The following is a 24,958-nucleotide window of genomic DNA, read 5'->3' as shown; positions in this document are numbered from 1 at the left end:
CTAAGCACTGAGATGCAGTGCCTTAGACCACTGTGCCACTTGGGAGTCACTCAGGACACTGTAGCTCACATAGATAAAACACGTGTTGCCTCTGGATTTAGGCTAACCAATAATCAGTAGGCCTAGGCCTAATGGCAACCGGTTACCATGTGTAAAATTGGATTTTATAACCTGATTTCGAATAAAAAAAGTGTATTGCATGTACCTTATTCTGTAATTGTTAATTTACAGTATTCAGGCCTTACATAATATTACCTTCCTCCACTGAAGAGTAATAGTTATGCTATTATTTTAGATACATTATTTACATTTGCTCTCTTGGGCTTGTGTCTCAGCTTCTATGCTGACTTTGGACCCCTGAATCTGGGCATGCTGTACAGGTACTGCTGTAAACTGAACAAGAAGCTCAAGGTAAGACACAGATACATTACCATTACTACAAGGGGGTTTCCTCAATGTGCACTTTACTTTACCCTTTTGATAACCCTTTCCATTAAGTTGCTCCTGTTACTGTGTCATTGCAATGTAATTTTCAACACAATCTTTCCTATAAAACCAAACATAGAAGCCGTTTAACAAACACCTCATGATTTGAAATGTTGACAGTCTGGTTTCTTTCAGTCCTTCACTCATTCCAGAAAGAGGGTGATTCACTACACCAGCTATGACCAGAGGAAGAGGGCCAATGCTGCAGTACTTATTGGTGCCTATTCTGTGAGTGTTCATCTTCTTGTCTTTATTATGTAATTCTCGCAGTCTCTTATTGTCTCTAATGCACATGCACGCGTCTGTTTCAGGTGATCTATTTGAAGAGAAGCCCAGAGGAGGCCTACAGGACCCTCATCTCAGGAAACAATACCGCATATCTGCCTTTCAGGTAAATAAACAAAACACCTCTCCAGTTAACTATTCAGTTACTCTATCGCCCAATCTTAAATGTAGAGGTCGGTAGGCTGATGCTGTGTACATAACACCCTGCATGAATGGTTCATATACAAATACTGCCAAACTTCATGCCGAATGCCTTTATGCCCAACATTTGTCACTGATAATGTTGAAATAGCGTACTGCTGAACAAAGGAGAATATTTGTTGTTTCTTTTCTATAACTGGTATCAATGTGCTCGCATTAGACTCCGATATGCCGCAAATCACAGTTTAGCCGGGCTGCGCCACTGACAGAAATGACTCTGGCACACACATAAATACCTGCGGTTGCGCACGCACATGCAGTTAGAAATGAGTTGAGGTGAGAATGTGGGTGAATGATGCACAATTCCTGCAGAACTTTCTAGATTCCTGATGACTCAATGCCACATTGTAACCCCATCATCCTGACATCACAGGATGACACAACACCATACCAAATTACACTGTCACCGTTTGGGTGTATGTTGAGTAAATATCGTTGGAAAAGCTTATAATGAGGTTAGCTGTTGAAGTGACAACCATTTCATGTTCAACAGGATGGTTGCAAATAGTGCTTTTGTCACAAGCGTCGTAGTGAACAGACCAAGGCGCAGCGTGTAGTGCTCATTCTTACTTTATTAAAATGATGACACTTCAACAAAACAACCAAACGACAGCCGACAGTTCCGTAAGGTACTCAGACTATACGGAAAACAGGCTTCCTAATTATGGCTTCCAATCAGAGACAATGAAAGACGCCTGCCTCTGATTGGAAACCATACTCGGCCAAACATGGAAAACGAAACAGAACTAGGAAACTAGAACGAATTCCCCTAGAAACAAACCCCAAAACAACCCCCCTGCCACGCCCTGACCATTCTACTATGGCAAATGACTCCTTTTACTGGTCAGGACGTGACAGCTTTTCCATCAAGAATGTTAGGCCATTTCAACACACTGTTATGCACAGCCAACAATAGTCTCTAAATGTGAAATTAACTCACCATTTGTTCTTCTCTTTTAGGGACGCTGCTCTCGGAGACTGCACATACAATTTGACCATCCTAGACTGTTTACAAGGAATACGCAAGGTAAAAATGCATTGTTTATTTTCAGTTGAGCCTTGGGTTGGTATTTACTATAAATAAGGATTTATTATTACTCTGTCCCTCTTGTCATGGGTATTTGGTGTCTTCCAATGCTTGGTATTAGTTATAATGGTCAGTAATAAGCATTAATAAACTATTTATAAGTAGTACATACTCTTAATAAATGAGTATTCCATCATGTATAAACAGTTATGGCATTTACAATGGTATAGCATTTAAAAATCTTATAACATATTACCCAGCCTTTTTATGAGTTTGAAAGGACCCATACAGGTTAAATGGCCTCAAGAATCCATTTTCTTTCTCAATTTCCCCCTCTCTCTCCCTCCCTCTCTCTGTCTTGTTCGCAGTGTTAATCTTTTAGTCCAATTATGCTCACAGGGAGAGAAACATGGTTAGCATGTATCAACATGGAGGAAGGGTTACATCATGGATTCACTACAGAATGTTCCGTTCAGATAGAAATATAGTATCTAGAATAGACATGATTCTCAACTATGTAGAATATAGACTCATCTTAGTTCTCTGCGAAACATTTCTATCTGAGCATTCCAAAATGTTGCTCGCCTGAATGCTATCCTGCACTATGTGCTGGTGCTCACCCTAGCCTTTTAGTCTGGGACTCAATTCTTCACACGCAACCTGGTGTGTGGACTATATATCCAGTTAATGGATTGGTTAACCAACCAATCAAGTGCCAGCGAGATGTGAAGACCAGAAGGGTTGTGCAATGGAGTGCGTAATCAATAATCGAAAAAGAGAAGATGAGGAAGAGCGTCAATTTCTCCTGGCCCCACGTTGACACAGGTCCTTGTGACTCCAAGGATATGTCTATAGTAACGACTGTATAGTGTATGTAAGTGGCTCCTAAGTACTGGTCTTCTTGTGAACAACAATTAATGTCAGGTTTGATTTAATACCACCTTGTGTGCTTTTTGTTTTTACATCCGTAGGCCCTGCAATATGGATTCTTCAACTTTGAGACATTTGATGTGGAAGAGTATGAGCATTACGAGCGGGTGGAGAATGGAGACATGAACTGGATTATTCCTGGGAAGATGTTGGCCTTTAGTGGACCTCACCCAAGAAGCAAGATAGAGAATGGTGAGTTTTCCTCAGTGTCTATACATGTTTTTCATGGTTTTAAGAGACAATTACAGTGCTTGTCATGTCACAGGAAATGGAATGGCAGTTGATAGTACAGAATACCTAAATACATTTTTATTTTGCCTTTATTTAACTAGGCAAGTCAGTTAAGAACAAATTCTTATTTTCAATAACGGCCTAGGAACAGTAGGTTAACTGCCTTGTTCAGGGGCAGAACGACCGATTTTCTACCTTGTCAGCTCAGGGATTCGATCTTGCAACCTTTCAGTTACTAGTCCAACACTCTAACCACTAGGTTACCTGCCACCCCAAATGTCCTTCATCAACCTCCACTATAATGGCACTGACCCCCAACCCTGTCCCCCCCCCCTCTCCCAGGATACCCTCTCCATGCACCAGAGGCCTACTTCCCATATTTCCAGGAGCATCATGTAACCGCCGTGGTGCGGCTCAACAGGAAGATCTACGACGGACGGCGGTTCACTGACGGTGGCTTCGAGCACCACGACCTGTTCTTCGTGGATGGAACCACGCCCAGTGACCTCATCACACGACGCTTCCTCCACGTGTGTGAGAGCACCGAGGGCGCTGTGGCTGTCCACTGCAAGGGTGAGAGGCTTTGTGTGTGTATTAATGAGTTCATAAAGCCATCATGTACGTCATACTTAACTCTGCTGTCTGTTCAGTAGCAAATAAGATCAGGACAGCGGAGTCAATCACCACCTTCCGGAGACACCTGAAACCCCACCTCTTTAAGGAATACCTGGGATAGGATAAAGTAATCCTTCTACCCCCCCCCCCCCCCAAAAAGATTTAGATGCACTATTGTGAAGTGGTTTTTCCACTGGATATCTTAAGGTGAAGGCACCAATTTGTAAGTCGCTCTGGATAAGAGCGTCTGCTAAATGACTTAAATGTAAATGTAAATTATTCAGTGTTGGACTCTAGTGATACAGAGACTCATCACTAGAGGGCAGCAATAGGCTGATTTATCAACAGTAGGCTTACTCCTTCTCTCTCACCATTACTCTCTATGTCAAGGCTCAGGAGAATACCCAGATGCAGACTGTTTCGAAGTAACAAAGGTTTATTACAGAAACAGGGGGGCAGGCAAACGACAGGTCAAGGACAGGCAGAGGTCAGTAGTCCAGAGCAGAGTCTGAAAGGTACAGAACAGCAGGCAGGCTCAGGGCAGGCAGAGGTCAGTACTCCAGTGCAGAGTCCTAAAGGTACAGAATGGAAGGCAGGGCAGGCAGAGGTCAGTAATCCAGGGTGGTATGGCAAGGTACAGAACGACAGGGTCAGGGCAGGAAGAATGGTCAAAACCGGGAATGCTAGAAAACAGGAACTAGAGACAGGCAGGAGCACGGGACAAAATACTGGTAGGCTTAACAAAACAAACTGGCAACAGACAGAACACAGGTATAAGTACACTGAGGATAATGGGGAAGATGGCCGACACCTGGAGGGTGGTGGAAACAAGCACAAAGACCGGTGTGACACTCATAAAGAACTGTCTTTTCTCTTCACTCACTCTTCCCCTCTGTCCATTCACAGCGGGTCTGGGTCGTACAGGGACTCTGATAGGTTGTTACCTGATGAAGCACTATCGTTTCACAGCGGCTGATGCCATCGCCTGGATCAGGATCTGCAGGCCTGGATCCATCATCGGACCTCAGCAGGACTTTCTAGAGGAGTAAGGAATAAACCCCAATATTTCACACTAAGACCCAGTGAAAGATACAGTGCATTCAGACCCCTTGACTTTTTCCAAATTTTGTTATGTTACAGCCTTATTCTAAAATGGATAACTTTTTTTTTTTCCTCTCATCAATCTACACACAATACCCCATAATGACAAAGCAAAAATGGACATATCACATTTCCATAAGTATTCAGACCCGTTACTCAGTACTTTGTTGAAGCACCTTTAGCAGCAATTACAGCCTTGAGTCTTCTTGGGTATGATGCTACAAGCTTGCACAACTGTATTTGGGGAGTTTCTCCCATTCTCCTCCAGATCCTCTCAAGCTCTGTCAGGTTGGATGGGGAGCGTCGCTGCACAGCTATTTTCAGGTCTCCAGAGATGTTTGATCAGGTTCAAGTCTAGGCCACTCCAGGACATTCAGAGACTTGTCCCGTAGCCACTCCTGCGTAGTCTTGGCTGTGTGCTTAGGGTCATTGTCCTGTTGGAAGGTGATCCTTCGCCACAGTCTGAGGTCCTGAGCACTCTGGAGAAAGTTTTCATCAAGGATCTCTGTGCTTTGCTACGTTTATCTTTCACTCGATCCTGAATAGTCTCCCAGTCCCTGCCGCCGAAAAACATTCCCACAGCATAATGCTGCCACCACCATGCTTCACCGTAGGGATTGTGCCAGGTTTCCTCCAGATGTGACACTTGGCATTCAGGCCAAAGAGTTTAATCTTGGTTTCAACAGACCAGAGAATCTTGTTTCTCATGGTCTGAGAGTCCTTTAGGTCCCTTTTGCCAAACTCAAGCGGGCTGTCATGTGCCTTTTACTGAGGAGTGGCTTCCGTCTGGCCACTCTACCATAAATGCCTGATTGGTGGAGTGCTGCAGAGACGGTTGTCCTTCTGGAGGGTTCTCCCATCTCCACAGAGGAACTCTGTCAGAGTGACCATCGGGTTCTTGGTCACCTCCCTGACCAAGGCCCTTTTCCCATGATTGCTCAGTTTGGCCAGGCGGCCAGCTCTAGCAAGAGTCTTGGTGGTTCCAAACTTCTTCTATTTAAGAATGATGGAGACCTTCAATGCTGATGGGGACCTTCAATGCTGTAGACATTTTTTGGTACCCTTCCCCAGATATGTGCCTCGACACAATCCTGTCTCGGAGCTCTACGGACAATTCCTTCAACCTCATGGCTTGACATGCACTGTCAACTGTGGGACCTTATATAGACAGGCGCGTGCCTTTCCAAATCATGTCCAATCAATTGAATTTACCACAGGTGGAATCCAATCAAGTTGTAGAAACATCTCAAGGATGATCAATGAAACAGGATGCACCTGAGCTCGAGTCTCATAGCAAAGGTTCTGAATACTTATGTAAATAAGGAATTTCTAAAAACCTATTTTCGCTTTGTCGTTATGGGGTATTGTGTGTAGATTGAGGAGGAAAACTATTTAATCAATTTTAGTATAAAATCTGCCTCTTATATCTGTGGAAGTTTAGTACAGTAGAATATTTTTCTCCTCCTGACTCCTTATCCCTCTCTTTAGTAAGCAGCACAGTATGTGGGTGCAGGGTGACATGCACCGCACCAAACAGAAGCAGCAGCAGCGTCGCCAGCGGCCAAAGCTGGACCAGGAAGTGACTTGCCTCGTCTCCAGCATGGACGATCTGTCAATCAACACCATTCTTTATAAGTCCTTCAGCCTGGATGAGGTGAGTGACTTTGGCAGTAGTTCTTTGTATGCAGGGTTGGGTAGGTTACTTTGTAAATGTAATCCGTTACAGTTACCTGTCAAATTGTAATCAGTAATGTAATTTTGGGATTACCCAAACTCAGTAACGTGATCTGATTACTTTCTCTTTAAGAGCATTTCCGTTATGCATCTTGTCCTGGAGGCAACTCTGCAGAGTGGTCACTAGGTGGCATACAGTAGCCACAAAGTTATACAATCGGATTTTAAACCTAGCCTTAACCCTAACATTAACCACACTGCTAACCCCTAGTGCCTAACCCTAACCTTAATTTAAGACCAAATTGTATTTTGGGTTTTCATACATTTTTACAATATAGACAATCTGTGTTCTGCAGCTGGCCCATCTAGTGGAAATGTCTCAGTTCTGCCTCAAGGACAAGACATCCCAATAAACATCAACCTGCTTAAGAGGCATTAGAAGAAGACATAAGTCAATGTTACCAATTGAACAGCATCCATTGCAGGATAAATCATAGAGTTTACATAGCTGGTCATAAATGGATGTTGGATTTTACTTAATGGGTTGGTTATGTAGGCTTCTTCTAACCCATTGCTTTCTTTTTGCTTGTGAAAAATGTATGCCATATGCTATAGAGGCCTATTGTTTACGTTTTTGTTGGTGACACTGATATCTTGATAATTTGCAGCTGTTTGAGTCTATCAAAAGTGTGCGAGTTTGAGCATTTGTCCGTCAGGCCTATGTATTTTTTTATCAGCATTTGATTGAGCAATAAAATACCCACTCGTGGTCTTATTAAATGAAACTCGTTTTTGACAGTACAGAGCACAATACCACAGGGGAGTTTAGAAGGGAGGAACTCCCTCAAACTTTTATTCCATAAACTGGGATCTGCACTATGCAGCTGTTGCAAGTGCACATTTTATACTGGCTGTCCACTGGGCCATATTAATTACGCCGATTCTGTTACAAAACGGGAAGCGACCTACCTGAATTTTTCTGATAGAAACTCTTATTTTGCTCCATTTGCTTCAGTTTGGTTCTTAAACGGTAAACATATTTCTTGCTGAATACACCCCTGGTCACAAAAACAATGATTAATAATCAGCTTAAAATTCTTCTTTTCAACTATTATTGGGTTAAAAATACACATATACATTTGAACTGCCATCCACATTCACAATCCGTAAAGCACAAATAGCTAAATGAGAGAGCAGCAGTGTGATTCACATCAATGCCCTACGTACACTGAACAGAAATACAAACGCAACATGTAAAGTGTTGGTCCCATGTTTCATGAGCTGAAGTAAAAGATCCCAGAAATGTTCCATACGCACAAACAGCTTATTTCTCAAAAATGTTGTGCACAAATTTGTTTACATCCCTGTTAGTGAGTATTTATCCTTTACCAAGGTAATCCATCCACCTCGCAGGTGTGGCATATCAAGAATCTGATTGAACAGCATGATCATTACACATGTGCACGGGACAATAAAAGGCCACTCGAAATTGTACAGTTGTCACAACACAATGTCTCAAGTGTTGAGGGAGCGTACAATTGGCATTCAGACCTTATTTCAATTACAACATATTGGATGATATCAGGTATGACGGGAAGACCGAGATGCAGACTACGTCGAATAAACAATAGTTTAATCTTCCAACAGGAGCAGGCAATAGACAGGTCAAGGCAGGCAGGGGTCAGAAAACCAGAGGTCGGGCAACAGTACCGGATGGCAGGCAGGCTCAGGGTCTGGGTAAGGCAGAGGTCGGTAATCCATAGGGGGGCAGCGGTACAGGTCGGCAGGCAGGCTCAGGGTCAGGCAGAGTGGTCAGGCAGGTGGGCTCAGAGTCAGGACAGGCAAGAGTCAAAACCGGGAGGGCAAGAAAAGAAAGACTAGGAAAAGCAGGTGAGACAAAACGCTGGTTGACTGGAACAAACAAGACGAACTGGCAACAGACCAACAGAGAACACAGGTATAAATACACAGGGGAGGGGATAATGGGGAAGATGTGCCACACCTGGAGGGAGGTGGAAACAATCAAAGTCAGGTGAAACAGATCAGGATGTGACAGATGACTTCATATTCCATTCACCCAGTTCAATGTAACAGCTATAGGTTTAGGCTACTACATGTTACTCAGATATTCCCTATACCCATCATGAGGTTGCTACAACCTAGCCTATGAATGAAAGTTTACAACGTACAGTTGAAGTCGGAAGTTTACATAAACTAAGTTTAAATGTATTTGGCTAAGGTGTTTCACAATTCCTGACATTTAGTCCTAGTAAAAATTCACTGTCTTAGGTCAGTTAGGATCACCACTTTATTTTAAGAATGTGAGATGTCAGAATAATAGTAGAGTGATTTATTTCAGATTTTATTTCTTTCATCACATTCCCAGTGGGTCAGAAGTTTACATACACTCAATTAGTATTTGGTAGCATTGCCTTTCAATTGTTGAACTTGGGTCAAATGCTTCAGTTAGCCTTCCACAAGCTTCCCACGATACATTTTGGCCCATTCCTCCTGACAGAGCTGGTGTAACTGAGTCAGGTTTGTAGGCCTCCTTGCTCGCACACGCTTTTTCAGTTCTGCCCACAAATTTTCTATAGGATTGAGGTCAGGGCTTTGTGATGGCCACTCCAATACCTTGACTTTGTTGTCCTTAAGCCATTTTGCCACAACTTCAGAAGCATGCTTGGGGTCATTGTCCATTTGGAAGACCAATTTGCGACCAAGCTTTTACTTCCTGACTGATGTCTTGAGATGTTGCTTCAATAAATCCACATAATTTTCCTGCCTCATGATGCCATCTATTTTGTGAAGTGCACCAGACCCTCCTGCAGCAAAACACCCCCACACCATGATGCTGCCACCCCTGTGCTTCACGGTTGGGATGGTGTTTTTCGGCTTGAAAGCCCCCCCTTTTCCTCTAAGCATAACGATGGTCATTATGGCCAGACAGTTCTATTTTTGTTTCATCAGACCAGAGGACATTTCTCCAAAAAGTACGATCTTTGTCCCCATGTGCAGTTGCAAACTGTAGTCTGGCTTTTTTATGGTGGTTTTGGAGCAGTGACTTCTTCCTTGCTGATATAGGACTCGTTTTACTGTGGATATAGATACTTTGCACCTGTTTCCTCCAGCATCTTCACAAGGTCCTTTGCTGTTCTGGGATTGATTTGCACTTTTCACACCAAAGTACGTTCATCTCTAGGAGACAGAACGTGTCTCCTTCCTGAGTTGTATGATGGCTGCATGGTCCCATGGTGTTTATACTTGCATACTATTGTTTGTACAGATGAACGTGGTACCTTCAGGCGTTTTGTAAATTGCTCCCAAGAATGAACCAGATTTGTGGAGGTCTACAATCATTTTTCTGAGGTCTTGGCTGATTTCTTTTGATTTCCCCATTATGTCAAGCAAAGAGGTACAGAATTTGAAGGTAGGACTTGAAATACATCCATAGGTACGACTCCAATTGACTGAAATGATTTAATATAGCCTATCAGAAGCTTCTAAAGCAATGACATTTTCTGGAATTTTCCAAGCTGTTTAAAAGGCACAGTCAATTTAGTGTATGTTAACTTCTGACCCACTGGAATTGTGATACAGTGAATTACAAGTTAAATAATCTGTCTGTAAACAATTGTTGGAATAATGACTTATGTCATGCACAAAGTAGATGTCCTAACTGACTTGCCAAAACTAAAGTTTGTTAACAAGAAATTTGTGGAGTGGTTGAAAAATGAGTTTTAATGACTCCAACCTACAGTGGGGGAAAAAAGTATTTGATCCCCTGCTGATTTTGTACGTTTAACCACTTACAAAGAAATGATCAGTCTATAATTTTAATGGTAGGTTTATATGAACAGTGAGAGACAGAATAACAACAAAAAAATCCAGAAAAACACATGTCAATAATGTTATAAAATGATTTCCATTTTAATGAGGGAAATAAGTATTTGACCCCTCTGCAAAACATGACTTAGTACTTGGTGGCAAAACCCTTGTTGGCAATCAGAGGTCAGACGTTTCTTGTAGTTGGCCACCAGGTTTGCACACATCTCAGGAGGGATTTTGTCCCACTCCTCTTTGCAGATCTTCTCCAAGTCATTAAGGTTTCGAGGCTGACGTTTGGCAACTCGAACCTTCAGCTCCCTCCACAGATTTTCTATGGGATTAAGGTCTGGAGACTGGCTAGGCCACTCCAGGACCTTAATGTGCTTCTTCTTGAGCTACTCCTTTGTTGCCTTGGCCATGCGTTTTAGGTCATTGTCATGCTGGAATACCCATCCACGATCCATTTTCAATGCCCTGGCTAAGGGAAGGAGGTTCTCATCCAAGATTTGACAGTACATGGCCCCGTCAAATGATGCAGTGAAGTTGTCCTGTCCCATTAGCAGAAAAACACCCCCAAAGCATAATGTTTCCACCTCCATGTTTGACGGTGGAGATGGTGTTCTTGGGGTCATAGGCAGCATTCCTCCTCCTCCAAACACGGCAAGTTGAGTTGATGCCAAAGAGCTCCATTTTGGTCTCATCTGACCACAACACTTTCACCAGTTGTCCTCTGAATCATTCAGATGTTCATTGGCAAACTTCAGATGGGCATGTATATGTATTCTTGAGTAGGGGGACCTTGCGGGCGCTGCAGGATTTCAGTCCTTCACGACGTAGTGTGTTACCAATTGTTTTCTTGGTGACAATGGTCCAAGCTGCGTTGACATCATTGACAAGATCCTCCCGTGTAGTTCTGGGCTGATTCCTCACCGTTCTCATGATCATTGCAACCCCACAAGGTGAGATCTTGCATGGAGCCCCAGGCCGAGGGATATTGACAGTTCTTTTGTGTTTCTTCAATTTGCGAATAATCGCACCAAATGTTGTCACCTTCTCACCAAGCTGCTTGGCGATGGTCTTGTAGCCCATTCCAGCCTTGTGTAGGTCTACAATCTTGTCCCTGACATCCTTGGAGAGCTCTTTGGTCTTGGCCATGGTGGAGAGTTTGGAATCTGATTGATTGATTGATTGATTGCTTCTGTGGACATGTCTTTTTTACAGGTTACAAGCTGCGGTTAGGAGCACTCCCTTTAAGTGTGCTCCTAATCTCAGCTCGTTACCTGTATAAAAGACACCTGGCAGCCAGAAATCTTTCTGATTGAGAGGGGGTCAAATACTTATTTCCCTCATTAAAATGCAAATCAATTTATAACATTTTTGACATGCATTTTTCTGGATATGTTTGTTGTTATTCTGTCTCTCACTGTTCAAGTAAACCTACCATTAAAATTATAGACTGATCCTTTCTTTATCAGTGGGCGAACATACAAAATCAGCAGGGGATCAAATACTTTTTCCCCCCACTGTAAGTGTATGTAAACTTCCAACTTCAACTGTAGGTGCACACAGGTCGAGAGAAGTTTCTATTGGACAAATTCAGGTATGTTTATCCCCGTTTTGTTCCATTTGCTTCTATTTAAGAAACGTTTTTCAACATAATTGGCAGAATGAATACACAACCCTGATCATGCGTAAACAGAGTTCACTCTCATAACAGCGGTGTTGTATTCCTTCTCTTCCCTTCGCTTGTGGACTTCAATGCACAACACATCAGCTGTATGTGACCAGGCGAAAATACCTTTCCAAGCCAAACCGCTATACACAGCCTACATCGTTGTCACCATATTAGCTAAAGAAACGTCATAGCTGATAGAACTAACGCGTTAGTAAACCTGCTACAATCATGCATTTCACTGGCGGGCCCCGGTGGCAATACATTTGTAATAGCAAAAGCTTACCTTGACTTGGAAGAGTTCCAGTGTTGTTTTGGACAGTCATAGCCACCTAGCTAACATAGCATCCCTCTGTTTGAGCAGGGTGTTTTAGTAGGCTAAACTAACTGCATTTGCTAGCTAAGTAAGTCATTTTAGAATAAATTAATTTGTTAACTGTTCAACTATTGTCTTTCTCTTTGAGTAAACTACTCACCATATTTTATACACTGCAGTGCTAGCTAGCTGTAGTTTATGCTTTCAGTACTATATTCATTCTCTGATCATTTGATAGGGTGGACAGAATGTCAGTTCATGCTGCAAGAGCTCTGATAGGCTGGAGGACGTCTTCCGGAAGTTGTCATAATTACTGTGTAAGCCTATGGAAGGGCTTGAGAACCATGAGCCTCCTAGGTTTTGTATTGAAGTCAGAGGAGGATGGAAGCTAGCTGTCCTCTGGCTACACCATGGTGCTACCCTACAGAGTGCTTCTGAGGCTACTGTAGACCTTCTTTTAAAAATAGTGTGTTTTAATCAGTTATTTGGTGACGGGATTATATTTAGTATAGTTTTATCCAAAAAGGATCACTTTTTGGGGGAGGGGTTCGCCCAGGGAGCCATACAAGCTAGAACCGCCACTGCGAGTCACGACCACTCACACTGTAGCCTAAACGTAGTCCAGTTCAAAGTGAATGATCTATATATGGCAATGGCTATTTACATATAGGCCTACTGCAGCTCTGATTGGTTATGGTGCACCGGTCTGTGTAGAGTACAGGCCTGATTCGTGCCTGTCAATGCAATAGAATCCTACTCCAATGCGCTCTACCTACAAGACAATCTCTAGCAAAGTTAATTTAGCATACTATGTCTTCATTGTTTGTTTTGTTACGGTATGTTACATTGAATGTGGCTAATATTGCCACAGTAGAGCGAAACGTTGATAGTGTTAACTAAAGGGGAAAACTCTGGAAAATGGAGTGAAGTTCAATCTAGTGCTTCTTTGCGCGGGCTGAGGGGAGCTGAGCGCCCACGTATGTGTGCAACTTAGAGGAACATTGCCATTGAGCATGTTTTGGATGCTCTGGATCGACGTGTACCACAGCATGTTCCAGGTCCTGCCAACATCCGGCAAATGGTGGTGACACTAGATACTGACTGGTTTTCTGATTCACACCCCTACCATTTTTTTTAAGGTATCTGTGACCAACAGATGTGAAATCCAAATATTAGGGTGTAAATGAATTAATTTCAGTTGACTGATTTCCTTATATGAACTGTAACTCAGTAAAAGCTTTGAGATTTGAGTTTATATTTTTGTTCAGATAATAAGTGATATCAGAATCGCCCATAGGCTATAGCCGTCCTTACATTTTTACATTACATTTTAGTCATTTAGCAGACGCTCTTATCCAGAGCGACTTACAGTAGTGAATACATATATTTCATACCTTTTTTTTTTCTTCCCCATACTGGTCCCCCGTGGGAATCAAACCCACAACCCTGGCGTTGCAAACACCATGCTCTACCAACTGAGCCACACGGGACTTACCTCCAAGCATTTATTCAAGTTGGATAATCTTTGATTGCTGACAGCAGTCACTCCATTGGAAGACATAGCTTGGACTATAGTCTTCAAAAGCCTATTCCTGCTCTTTTCCCGAGATCCATCAAACGCATGGTGTGTCATCATAGTGGTCTCTGACTTGTGGTCAGACTCGCTCAGGCAGAACATAAACTTGAGCCTTTTTTCAATGCTGATTTGAATGTCATTGAGAAAACAAAAAGGTGTCCCAAAAAAATTATGACAACATCCTTTCTGAATTTAAAAGTAATCCTAGAAGTAATCATCTAGTTTTTCAACAGTATCTGTAATCTGATTACTATATTTTTGCTGGTAATGTAACATATTAGTTCGTTTTTTTGTAATCTGTTGCATGTAACGAATTACATCTAATCCGTTACCCCCCATCCCTGTTTGTATGTTTTACTTTATTTATAGACTTAGACAGTTATAACAACAAAAACAGTACAACCCCAACCCCTCATTCACTTCCTCCCTTCCCTTCCCTCCCCTTCCCCTTCCTTCCTTCACACCCTCCAAACCACCCACCCACCAAAGCAAGTTAAATAGGACAGAAAAACAGAAACAAACAATAATAGAAACAAAAACAATGGGGAAAAAAGTTATATAAAAATTCTTATCAGCACATTTACATTTAAGTCATTTAGCAGACGCTCTTATCCAGAGCGACTTACAAATTGGTGCATTCACCTTATGATATCCAGTGGAACAACCACTTTACAATAGTGCATCTAAATTTTTTTTTGGGGGGGGGGTTAGAAGGATTACTTTATCCTATCCCAGGTATTCCTTAAAGAGGTGGGGTTTCAGGTGTCTCCGGAAGGTGGTGATTGACTCTGCTGTCCTGGCGTCGTGAGGGAGCTTGTTCCACCATTGGGGTGCCAGAGCAGCAAACAGTTTTGAGTGGGCTGAGCGGGAACTGTGCTTCCTCAGAGGTAGGGAGGCGAGCAGGCCAGAGGTGGATGAACGCAGTGCCCTTGTTTGGGTGTAGGGCCTGATCAGAGCCTGAAGGTACGGAGGTGCCGTTCCCCTCACAGCTCCGTAGGCAAGCACCATGAACTTGTAGCGGATGCGAGCTTCAACTGGAAGCCAGTGGAGAGAGCGGAGGAGCGGGGTGACGTGAGAGAACTTGGGAAGGTTGAACACCAGACGGGCTGCGGCGTTCTGGATGAGTTGTAGGGGTTTATTGGCACAGGCAGGGAGCCCAGCCAACAGCGAGTTGCAGTAATCCAGACGGGAGATGACAAGTGCCTGGACTAGGACCTGCGCCGCTTCCTGTGTGAGGCAGGATCGTACTCTGCGAATGTTGTAGAGCATGAACCTACAGGATCGGGTCACCGCCTTGATGTTAGTGGAGAACGACAGGGTGTTGTCCAGGGTCACGCCAAGGTTCTTAGCACTCTGGGAGGAGGACACAAGGGAGTTGTCAACCGTGATGGTGAGATCATGGAACGGGCAGTCCTTCCCCGGGAGGAAGAGCAGCTCCGTCTTGCCGAGGTTCAGCTTGAGGTGGTGAGCCGTCATCCACACTGATATGTCTGCCAGACATGCAGAGATGCGATTCGCCACCTGGTTATCAGAAGGGGGAAAGGAGAAGATTAATTGTGTGTCGTCTGCGTAGCAATGATAGGAGAGACCATGTGAGGATATGACCGAGCCAAGTGACTTGGTGTATAGTGAGATTAGGAGAGGGCCTAGAACAGAGCCCTGGGGGACACCAGTGGTGAGAGCACGTGGTGCGGAGACAGATTCTCGCCACGCCACCTGGTAGGACCGACCTGTCAGGTAGGACGCAATCCAAGCGTGGGCCGCGCCGGAGATGCCCAGCTCGGAGAGGGTGGAGAGGAGGCTCTGATGGTTCACAGTATCAAAGGCAGCAGATAGGTCTAGAAGGATGAGAGCAGAGGAGAGAGAGTTAGCTTTAGCAGTGCGGAGAGCCTCCGTGACACAGAGAAGAGCAGTCTCAGTTGAATGCCCAGTCTTGAAACCTGACTGATTAGGATCAAGAAGGTCATTCTGAGAGAGATAGCAGGAGAGCTGGCCAAGGACGGCACGTTCAAGAGTTTTGGAGAGAAAAGAAAGAAGGGACACTGGTCTGTAGTTGTTGATATCGGAGGGATCGAGTGTAGGTTTTTTCAGAAGGGGTGCAACTCTCGCTCTCTTGAAGACTGAAGGGACGTAGCCAGCGGTCAAGGATGAGTTGATGAGCGAGGTGAGGTAGGGGAGAAGGTCTCCGGAAATGGTCTGGAGAAGAGAGGAGGGGATAGGGTCGAGTGGGCAGGTTGTTGGGCGGCCGGCCGTCACGAGACGCGAGATTTCATCTGGAGAGAGAGGGGAGAAAGAGGTCAAAGCACAGGGTAGGGCAGTGTGAGCAGGACCAGCGGTGTCGTTTGGCTTAGCAAACGAGGATCGGATGTCATCAGCCTTCTTTTCAAAATGGTTGACGAAGTCATCCGCAGAGAGAGAGGAGGGGGAGGGGGAGGAGGATTCAGGAGGGAGGAGAAGGTAGCAAAGAGCTTCCTAGGGTTAGAGGCAGATGCTTGGAATTTAGAGTGGTAGAAAGTGGCTTTAGCAGCAGAGACAGAAGAGGAAAATGTAGAGAGGAGGGCGTGAAAGGATGCCAGGTCCGCAGGGAGGCGAGTTTTCCTCCATTTCCGCTTGGCTGCCCGGAGCCCTGTTCTGTGAGCTCGCAGTGAGTCGTCGAGCCACGGCGCAGGAGTGGAGGACCGAGCCGGCCTGGAGGATAGGGGACAGAGAAAATCAAAGGATGCAGAAAGGGAGGAGAGGAGGGTTGAGGAGGCAGAATCAGGAGATAGGTTGGAGAAGGTTTGAGCAGAGGGAAGAGATGATAGGATGGAAGAGGAGAGAGTAGCGGGAGAGAGAGAGCGAAGGTTGGGACGGAGCAATACCATCCGAGTAGGGGCAGAGTGAGAAGTGTTGGATGAGAGCGAGAGGGAAAAGGATACAAGGTAGTGGTCGGAGACTTGGAGGGGAGTTGCAATGAGATTAGTGGAAGAACAGCATCTAGTAAAGATAAGGTCAAGCGTATTGCCTGCCTTGTGAGTAGGGGGGAAGGTGAGAGGGTGAGGTCAAAAGAGGAGAGGAGTGGAAAGAAGGAGGCAGAGAGGAATGAGTCAAAGGTAGACGTGGGGAGGTTAAAGTCACCCAGAACTGTGAGAGGTGAGCCATCCTCAGGGAAGGAACTTATCAAGGCATCAAGCTCATTGATGAACTCTCCAAGGGAACCTGGAGGGCGATAAATGATAAGGATGTTAAGCTTGAAAGGGCTGGTAACTGTGACAGCATGGAATTCAAATGAGGAGATAGACAGATGGGTCAGGGGAGAAAGAGAGAATGTCCACTTGGGAGAGATGAGGATTCCAGTGCCACCACCCCGCTGGCTCGATGCTCTAGGGGTATGCGAGAACACGTAGGCAGACGAGGAGAGAGCAGTAGGAGTAGCAGTGTTATCTGTGGTAATCCATGTTTCCGTCAGTGCCAGGAAGTCTAGGGACTGGAGGGTAGCATAGGCTGAGATGAACTCAGCCTTGTTGGCCGCAGACCGACAGTTCCAGAGGCTGCCGGAGACCTGGAACTCCACGTGGGTTGTGCGCGCTGGGACCACCAGGTTAGAGTGGCAGCGGCCACGCGGTGTGAAGCATTTGTATGGCCTGTGCAGAGGGGAGAGAACAGGGATAGACAGACACATAGTTGGCAAGCTACAGAAGAGGCTACGCTAATGCAAAGGAGATTGGAATGACAAGTGGACTACACGTCTCGAATGTTCAGAAAGTTAAGCTTACGTAGCGAAAATCTTATTGACTAAAATGACAAATGCTAGCTAACTAACACAACACTACACTAATCAAGTCGTTCCGTTGTAATGTAATAGTTTCTACAGTGCTGCTAGTCGGTAGAGGTTGGCTATTATACAAAAGCAACTTTGTAGCTAGCTAACATAACATAACACTAATCAAGACGTTCCTTTGTAATGTATTTTGTTTCTACAATGCTGCTCGTCGGTAATAGTTGGCTAGGTATGGAACAATGGCATCGCGGGGGACGGAAATAGCTGGCTAGCTAACCTAGCTAACCTCGATAATTACTAAACTACACAATTATCAAGCTATGACAAAGACAGCTATGTAGCTAGCTAGCTAACACTGCACTAGTCAAATCGTTCCGTTGTAATGTATTAGTATCTACAGCGCTGCTAGTCGGTAACGGTTGGCTAGCTAGCAGTGTTGACTAGCTAGCAGCTAGCAGTGTTGACTACGTTAGGAGGACGAAAAAATAGCTAGCCTCGGTAATTACTCTAATTACTCTAAACTACACAATTATCTTTGATAGCTAAGAAAAATTGCACAAATGGCCAAAATTGCACAAATGGCCACTAGAACAGACATGACCGCTTACCAAACTATGCAAGTTACACTAAGTAAAATACTTTCCACGTATTGTGTTAATGGGGACCAGGTTAAGGCAAACTATTGTTGGGACCCATGCACAGTGTACCTAACCTTATCCAGAGCAGAGATGACATCACCTCCTTAACCCACTGCATGAAGGAGGGCAGCTATCGCATTTGCCTGATGCGTGATAGCATTCTGGTCTAGGGGAAGTACCTCAAAAATGGCAGGGACCGGGTAGGTGCTAACAGTTGTATTACACATATGTGAGAATGCCTCTCAAATGGGGTCCCAGAAGCCACTCAAAGATTGGCATGACCAAAACATATGTCCCACAGTCGCTGGACTCTGGTGGCATCTCAAACACTTGGTCAACATTTGGGTGTATTTTTCCCAATCTGTCATTTGAGTAATGGAGACGGTGCAAAAGCCCATGCCTTATGCAAAATGATGATGTGTGGATACATTCAATACTTTAAGTGTCAGGTAGCTCGCCACCTATGTCTTGCTCCCATGCAGATTTTGTATTTGCAAAGGAAGGCGGATTAATGTTCTGTATTATATTGTATAATCTGGAGATTGTGCCCTTCAGATAAGGGGTAAGATCTAAGCACCTCTCGACTGGACACTTAGTGGGCTCAAGTGGAAATAAAGGGAAATGTTTTTTGGCAAAGCTGCGAGTTTGCAGGCATCTAAAATAAGTGGTTTTTGGGAATATTATGGTCAACCCTCAGAGTATCGAATGAGATGAATGTGTTATCAACAAATAGGTCACATAAAAACACCAGACCGTTCCAATGCCAGAACTGGAATGCCGTGTCAATCTGTGACGCTGGGAAGAGATGATTAGATGTTAATGGAGAGAAGCCACCTGCTTGTTAAAGGCTAAAGTGACTTTGGAATTGGGACCAGATTTTAAGGGAGTTCTTAACAATGGGGTTCAAAACATGGGTGCCAAGGTTCATGGGCATTGGGCAGTACAGGAGCGAGACCGGAGAAGTTGGAATGCTTGACTGTAACTCTATGATGGCCCAAGTTTTCAAATGTAGAAACCCAATAAACACATTTAGATATATTTGCTGACCAGTAGTAGTGTAAAAAAGCCTGCGGGCTTAGGTCTGTCTAGATATACCTTTCTCATTCGTGGATTTGACTTATTCCAAATTAAGTTGGAAATGTAGCTGTCCAGTTGTTTGAACAACGACTTTGGCAGAAAAATGGGAATCGTTTGGAATATGTACAAAAACGTAGGCGGTACAGGCATCTTAACAGAATTGATGCGACCTGCTAATGAAATGGGAAGAGACAGCCACCTTATGAAATCCTGCTCAGTGCGCTCCAGGAGTGTTTTCAAGTTATGTTTAAACAGAGCCTTAAATGAGCGTGTGACCTTTATCCCCAAATAAATAAAGACCTGATGCTCCACCTTAAATGGGAAATTGGCATCCCAATTCCTTCTGCGAACTGAGACGAAGAAGCACACTTTTTGTTAGGTTTAGCTGATAACCAGAGAATGTCCCAAAACCTTGTAGCATGTCTAAGAGAGAGGGCATAGACTCCACAGGGTTAGAGATGTATAAAAGATTGTCTGCATATAAGGACACCTTGTGAGTTATGTTGCCCCTTAGTATTCCCTTAATCCTCTCCTCCACCCGCAGGACGATAGCAGAGGCTTATACAGACATAAGCAACCCTGCCCTATAAGCAACCCTACCCTATACGGATAAACAGCAACCCTGCTTGGCCCTCTGTGGAGAGGGAAGTAGCTGGAGGTATCATTGTTGGTGCAAACAGAAGCCACTGGGGACGAGTACAAAATCTTAATCCAGGAAAGGAATGACGGGCCAAACCCAAATCTCTCTAGTACTGTAAATAGATATTCCCAGTCAACCCGGTCGAAAGCCTTTTCAGCATAAGAGATGACAACCTCTGGCTGTAGAGTTGAGTGGGCAGAATAAACAACATTAAATAGGCGGCAGATATTATAGATAGATTGCCTATCTGAGATAAATCCTGTTTGGTCAGAGTTAGTTTGTATGTTTTTTTGTTTTTTTTAAATGTGATTTTACAATTTGAACAGGGTGTCCTGGGTCTTGTTCTGGAGGGTGTAATGTCACAGAACTTTCAGATAGAAATGTATTGTGCAACACAGGGCTGCCAAACCCAACCAGTGCACGGGCCATATTGAAAAAGCCCAACGAATTTGCGGGCCAGACATAGCCTATTATATTTGTTAAAACATTTTTTTTGCATAGTCCTACTTGCTACCCAAACTGGCCATTGTACTATTACAAAAATGATGTCCCTTTTATAATGTCCACTTATCTACGTAGGATTCTGCATATCGCATTTTAACATATTGAAACAAAAGAAGAGATATTTGTCCAGTCTTTGCTGCTACGCTTGTGCATTTGTCTATATCCTGTGACCTTAATCAAAAAGTATTTCATAACTCAGAATAACAAAAACATAGCTCGGTTGTTGTAACATTTAAGCTTAACGTTTTTTCCATTTCTTGCACTGCATGGATCACTGGTGGGGTAGAATGCAGCATTGCTGGTGCACTCAAAATATCTTGCGGTTGAGTAGCTAGCCTAGGCTGCTTCTCAAATAGGCCTGCATGTTTCTCCTTTGCATGGTGTTTTGTTTTTTGGTTAGTCATTGTCAAGCTGCAACATATTTGCCAGACCACAACATATATAGAAATGTGTCACGGGCCGGATTCGGCCCGCGGGCCTTGTGTTTGACACATGTGGTGTTACATATAGGACTGTCTGTCAGGTACAATAATGATTCAGGTCAGTTTTATTCATTGCATTATAATCTGAAATGTTCTGACCCTGTCTAAGTCTCTTGAGGGCTGGTATTTTGCTAGGATGTGAAATGATTGCGACTGCATGTCTTGGTTTGTCGCCCTCCCTCTGTCATCTGCAGAATAACTACAGGGAGTGTCTGACCCAAGGAGATAAACTCAGGGATTTGAAAGGCCGTCGCTCATCCAGGTCTGCCACCACTTCACGGTATGTGCGTGCGGTGTGCGAAAGTGAATGTGTTAAAACATCCATCAATACTTCGTTGACATTGTTTCCATAGTACATCGACAGACATAACCCTGCGTTCATCTTTAGACCTATACTTTGAATGTATTTTTAAATGGTTCTAAAACCTTACTGTTTGTTGTACCATCCTTCTCCAGGTTGAATTTGACAAAGACCAGTCAGACCTCTATCACCCCTCCCAAGTGTTCCAAGTTATCTCAGGTCCCTGTCCCCTTCTCCTCCTCCTCTTCTCCCAAGAGGCTGGGGCAAAGCTCCTCATCCTCAGCTAGTAACCTTAAGAGGTGAGTTTCTGTGTGTGATGTGTGTTTTTGTGCCATCTTCATATGTTCAGGTATGTACAGTTGAAGTCAGAAGTTTACATACACTTAGGTCATTAAAACTTGTTTTTCAGCCACTCCACAAATTTCTTCTTAAGACTATAGTTTTGGCAAGTCGGTTAAGACATCTACTTTGTGCATGACGCAAGTCATTTTTCCAACAATTGTTTACAGACAGATTATTTCACTTATAATTCACTGTATCACAATTCCAGTGGGTCAGAAGTTTACATACACTAAATTGACTGTGCCTTTAATCAGCTTGGAAAATTCCAGAAAATGATGTCATGGCTTTAGAAACTGCTGATAGGCTAATTGACATAATTTGAGTCAATTGGAGGTGTACCTGTGTATGTATTTCAAGTCCTACCTTCAAACTCAGTGCCTCTTTGCTTGACATCATGGGAAAATCAAAAAAAATCTGCCAAGACCTCAGAAAAAAGATTGTAGACCTCCACAAGTCTGGTTCATCCTTGGGAGCAATTTCCAAATGCCTGAAGGTACCACGTTCATTTGCACAAACAATAGTACGTAAGTATAAACACCATGGGACCATGCAGCCGTCATACCGCTCAGGAAGGAGACACGTTCTGTCTCCTAGAGATTAATGTATTTTGGTGCGAAAAGTGCAAATCATTCCCAGAACAACAGCAAAGGACCTTGTGAAGATGCTAGAGGAAACAGTTACAAAAGTATCTATATCCACAGTAAAAAGAGTTCTATATCGACAACCTGAAAGGCCGCTCAGCAAGGAATAAGCCACTGCTCCAAAACCGCCATAAAAAAGCCAGACTACAGTTTATGACTACACATTTTTACATTTTAGTCATTTAGCAGACGCTCTTATCCAGAGCGACTTACAGTAGTGAATGCATACATTTCATACATTTTTTTCTGTGCTGGCCCCCCGTGGGAATCGAACCCACAACCCTGGCGTTGCAAACACCATGCTCTACCAACTGAGCTACAGGGAAGGCTACACATGGGGGCTACACATGGGGACAAAGACCGTACTTTTTGGAGAAATGTCCTCTGGTCAGATGAAACAAAAATATAACTATTTGGCCATAATGTCCATCGTTATGTTTGGAGGAAAAAGGGGGAGGCTTGCAAACCGAAGAACACCATCCCAACCGTGAAGCACGGGGGTGGCAGCATCATGTTGTGGGGGTGCTTTGCTGCAGGAGGGACTGGTGCACTTCACAAAATAGATGGCATCATGAGGCAGGAAAATTATGTGAATATATTGAAGCAACATCTCAAGACATCAGTCAGGAAGTTAAAGCTTGGTCGCAAATGGGTCTTCCAAATGGACAATGACCCCAAGCATGCTTCCGAAGTTGTGGCAAAACGGCTTAAGGACAACAAAGTCAAGGTATTGGAGTGGCCATCACAAAGCCCTGACCTCAATCCTATAAAAGATTTGTGGGCAGAACTGAAAAAGCATGTGTGAGCAAGGAGGCCTACAAACCTGACTCCGTTACACCAGCTCTGTCCGGAGGAATGGGCCAAAATGCACCCAACTTATTGTGGGAAGCTTGTGGAAGGTTACCTGAAACATTTGACCCATGTTATTAAACAATTGAAAGGCAATGCTACCAAATACTAATTGAGTGTATGTAAACTTCTGACCCACTGGGAATGTGATGAAAGAAATAAAAGCAAAAATAAATCATTCTCTCTACTATTATTCTGACATTTCACATTCTTAAAATAAAGTGGTGATCCTAACTGACCTAACACAGGGAATATTTACTCAGATTAAATGTCAGGAATTGTGAAAAACTGAGTTTAAATGTATTTGGCTAAGGTGTATGTAAACTTCCGACTTCAACTGTATGATTTCTCTCTCTCTCTCCTTCTAGTCCCTTTAGCCTGAGTATGTTCAGCTCTAAGGCTACTGCCATTCACTGAGCCCGCGTTGATCATTGACTTTTCACCTTTGACCTTCTGACCTTCCAGTTGACCCCAGGAGACAGGAGGTTAACCCCCTCAACCGCTGGAGAAATGTGCACAATTGTCTCTGTTATAAATGCACGTTAAATGACATTTAATAATACAACAAAAAAAATCTAATCCACCCCTGAGACACTGTAAAAATCCTCTTTGTAACAATTGGATTTGTAGACATGATCTCGTTTCAATCAATGTAATTGTTTGATTTCAAAATGGGTTTATCATTTTAATTGTGTGCAAGGAGATTGTTTATCATGGCTTTCTCTTTCTCTTATTCAGTTATTTAATTGATATCTATTGTTTTGATTCATGAGTGGCTGTCTTATGAATGTTGTTGTTCAGGAGATACATTTGTTTTATGTGAATACATATTTGGATTGTAGCAGAAGTGACTCTGGTTGACTTGTTTTTACGACTCTGTTGTTGACAGGCTTGAGACAATTGTTTGTTTTAAATAACTTTAAGTAGTAGGCCTGTATGGTGTTTATGGAGTGTATTTCTGCAAACTTGCAGAAATACTATTGGTACATTGTCATTTAAATTTGATTAAAAACATTCCTTGTCAAAATAAGTTGTCTTTCTCTGCAAATGTGATTTGACTCATAAACATGGCAGGTTAAGACACATTTTTCGGCTTATATGAATATCTCCAACTCAATAAGATGGGGGCCATGTATAGCAGTTGTAAGGGCAGGAAATCAACAGATGTCAAGGCAGATTAAAGTGCTACCTTTTTAATATTTTTTTTTTGTTTGCAGATCTTGTGTTTACACAGTCATACCAATTCTGATATTTTTTTTCTGCTAATTGGTATTTTATGATCAATCAGATTTTTTCACAAGATGTTTTTCAGAATTTATCTGATTGGTCAAAATACCAATTAGTGAAAAAAATATCAGAATTGGGCTGCCTGTGTAAACGCAGCCTTAGTGATCCAATGGTGAATATGCCATAGGCCTACTTGGCCTCATACATGACCATACCATTACCAAATTGTAAACCAATAAACTGGTTCTACAATGTAAAAGGAAATTTACATATCCGTCTTTACTTTGATACATTTGTATATATCAGAAATAACATCACAGTTCATAAATTGAACACTTTCAATACTTTTCTCACAACTCCTAGTAACCTCCCTAGGCTTGGACTCCCAAATGAGGAGCGCAGGCCACGTATATACATATACTTATGACCAATTAGATCAGATCTTTTGCCAATAATTGGGCAAAATATCAGAATTGGGTTGCCTGTGTAAACGGAGCAAGAGAAACTAGACTCACGCACAGATGGAGCGCTCCAAACAAAAATACATAAATGTTA

The 24,958-nt window shown here is 43.4% G+C and overlaps 1 protein-coding gene across 6 annotated transcripts in view; it reads left to right on the top strand.

Moving 5' to 3' along the window:
* LOC115156830 (dual specificity protein phosphatase CDC14AB) overlaps nt 1–24,206 on the top strand; it is a 50,979-nt gene extending 26,773 nt beyond the window's left edge. For all 6 annotated transcript variants that reach the window (XM_029704558.1, XM_029704556.1, XM_029704557.1 and 3 more), the window contains 11 exons: nt 336–411; nt 622–714; nt 798–877; nt 1,933–1,999; nt 2,971–3,121; nt 3,503–3,733; nt 4,682–4,820; nt 6,365–6,530; nt 21,238–21,323; nt 21,500–21,643; nt 23,545–24,206. In XM_029704558.1, coding sequence (XP_029560418.1) covers nt 370–411; nt 622–714; nt 798–877; nt 1,933–1,999; nt 2,971–3,121; nt 3,503–3,733; nt 4,682–4,820; nt 6,365–6,530; nt 21,238–21,323; nt 21,500–21,643; nt 23,545–23,593 — 1,248 coding nt within the window. In that variant the 5' untranslated portion in view covers nt 336–369 and the 3' untranslated portion in view covers nt 23,594–24,206. The remainder of the gene's footprint in view (nt 1–335; nt 412–621; nt 715–797; nt 878–1,932; nt 2,000–2,970; nt 3,122–3,502; nt 3,734–4,681; nt 4,821–6,364; nt 6,531–21,237; nt 21,324–21,499; nt 21,644–23,544) is intronic.
* The last annotated feature ends 752 nt before the right edge of the window (nt 24,207–24,958 follow it).

This window comes from Salmo trutta, chromosome 21 (genome assembly GCF_901001165.1).
Source record: "Salmo trutta chromosome 21, fSalTru1.1, whole genome shotgun sequence".
NCBI classification, from domain to species: Eukaryota; Metazoa; Chordata; class Actinopteri; order Salmoniformes; family Salmonidae; genus Salmo; species Salmo trutta.
The sequence above is the reverse complement of the archived record's forward strand: the minus strand, read 5'-3'. Positions and strand labels throughout refer to the sequence as shown.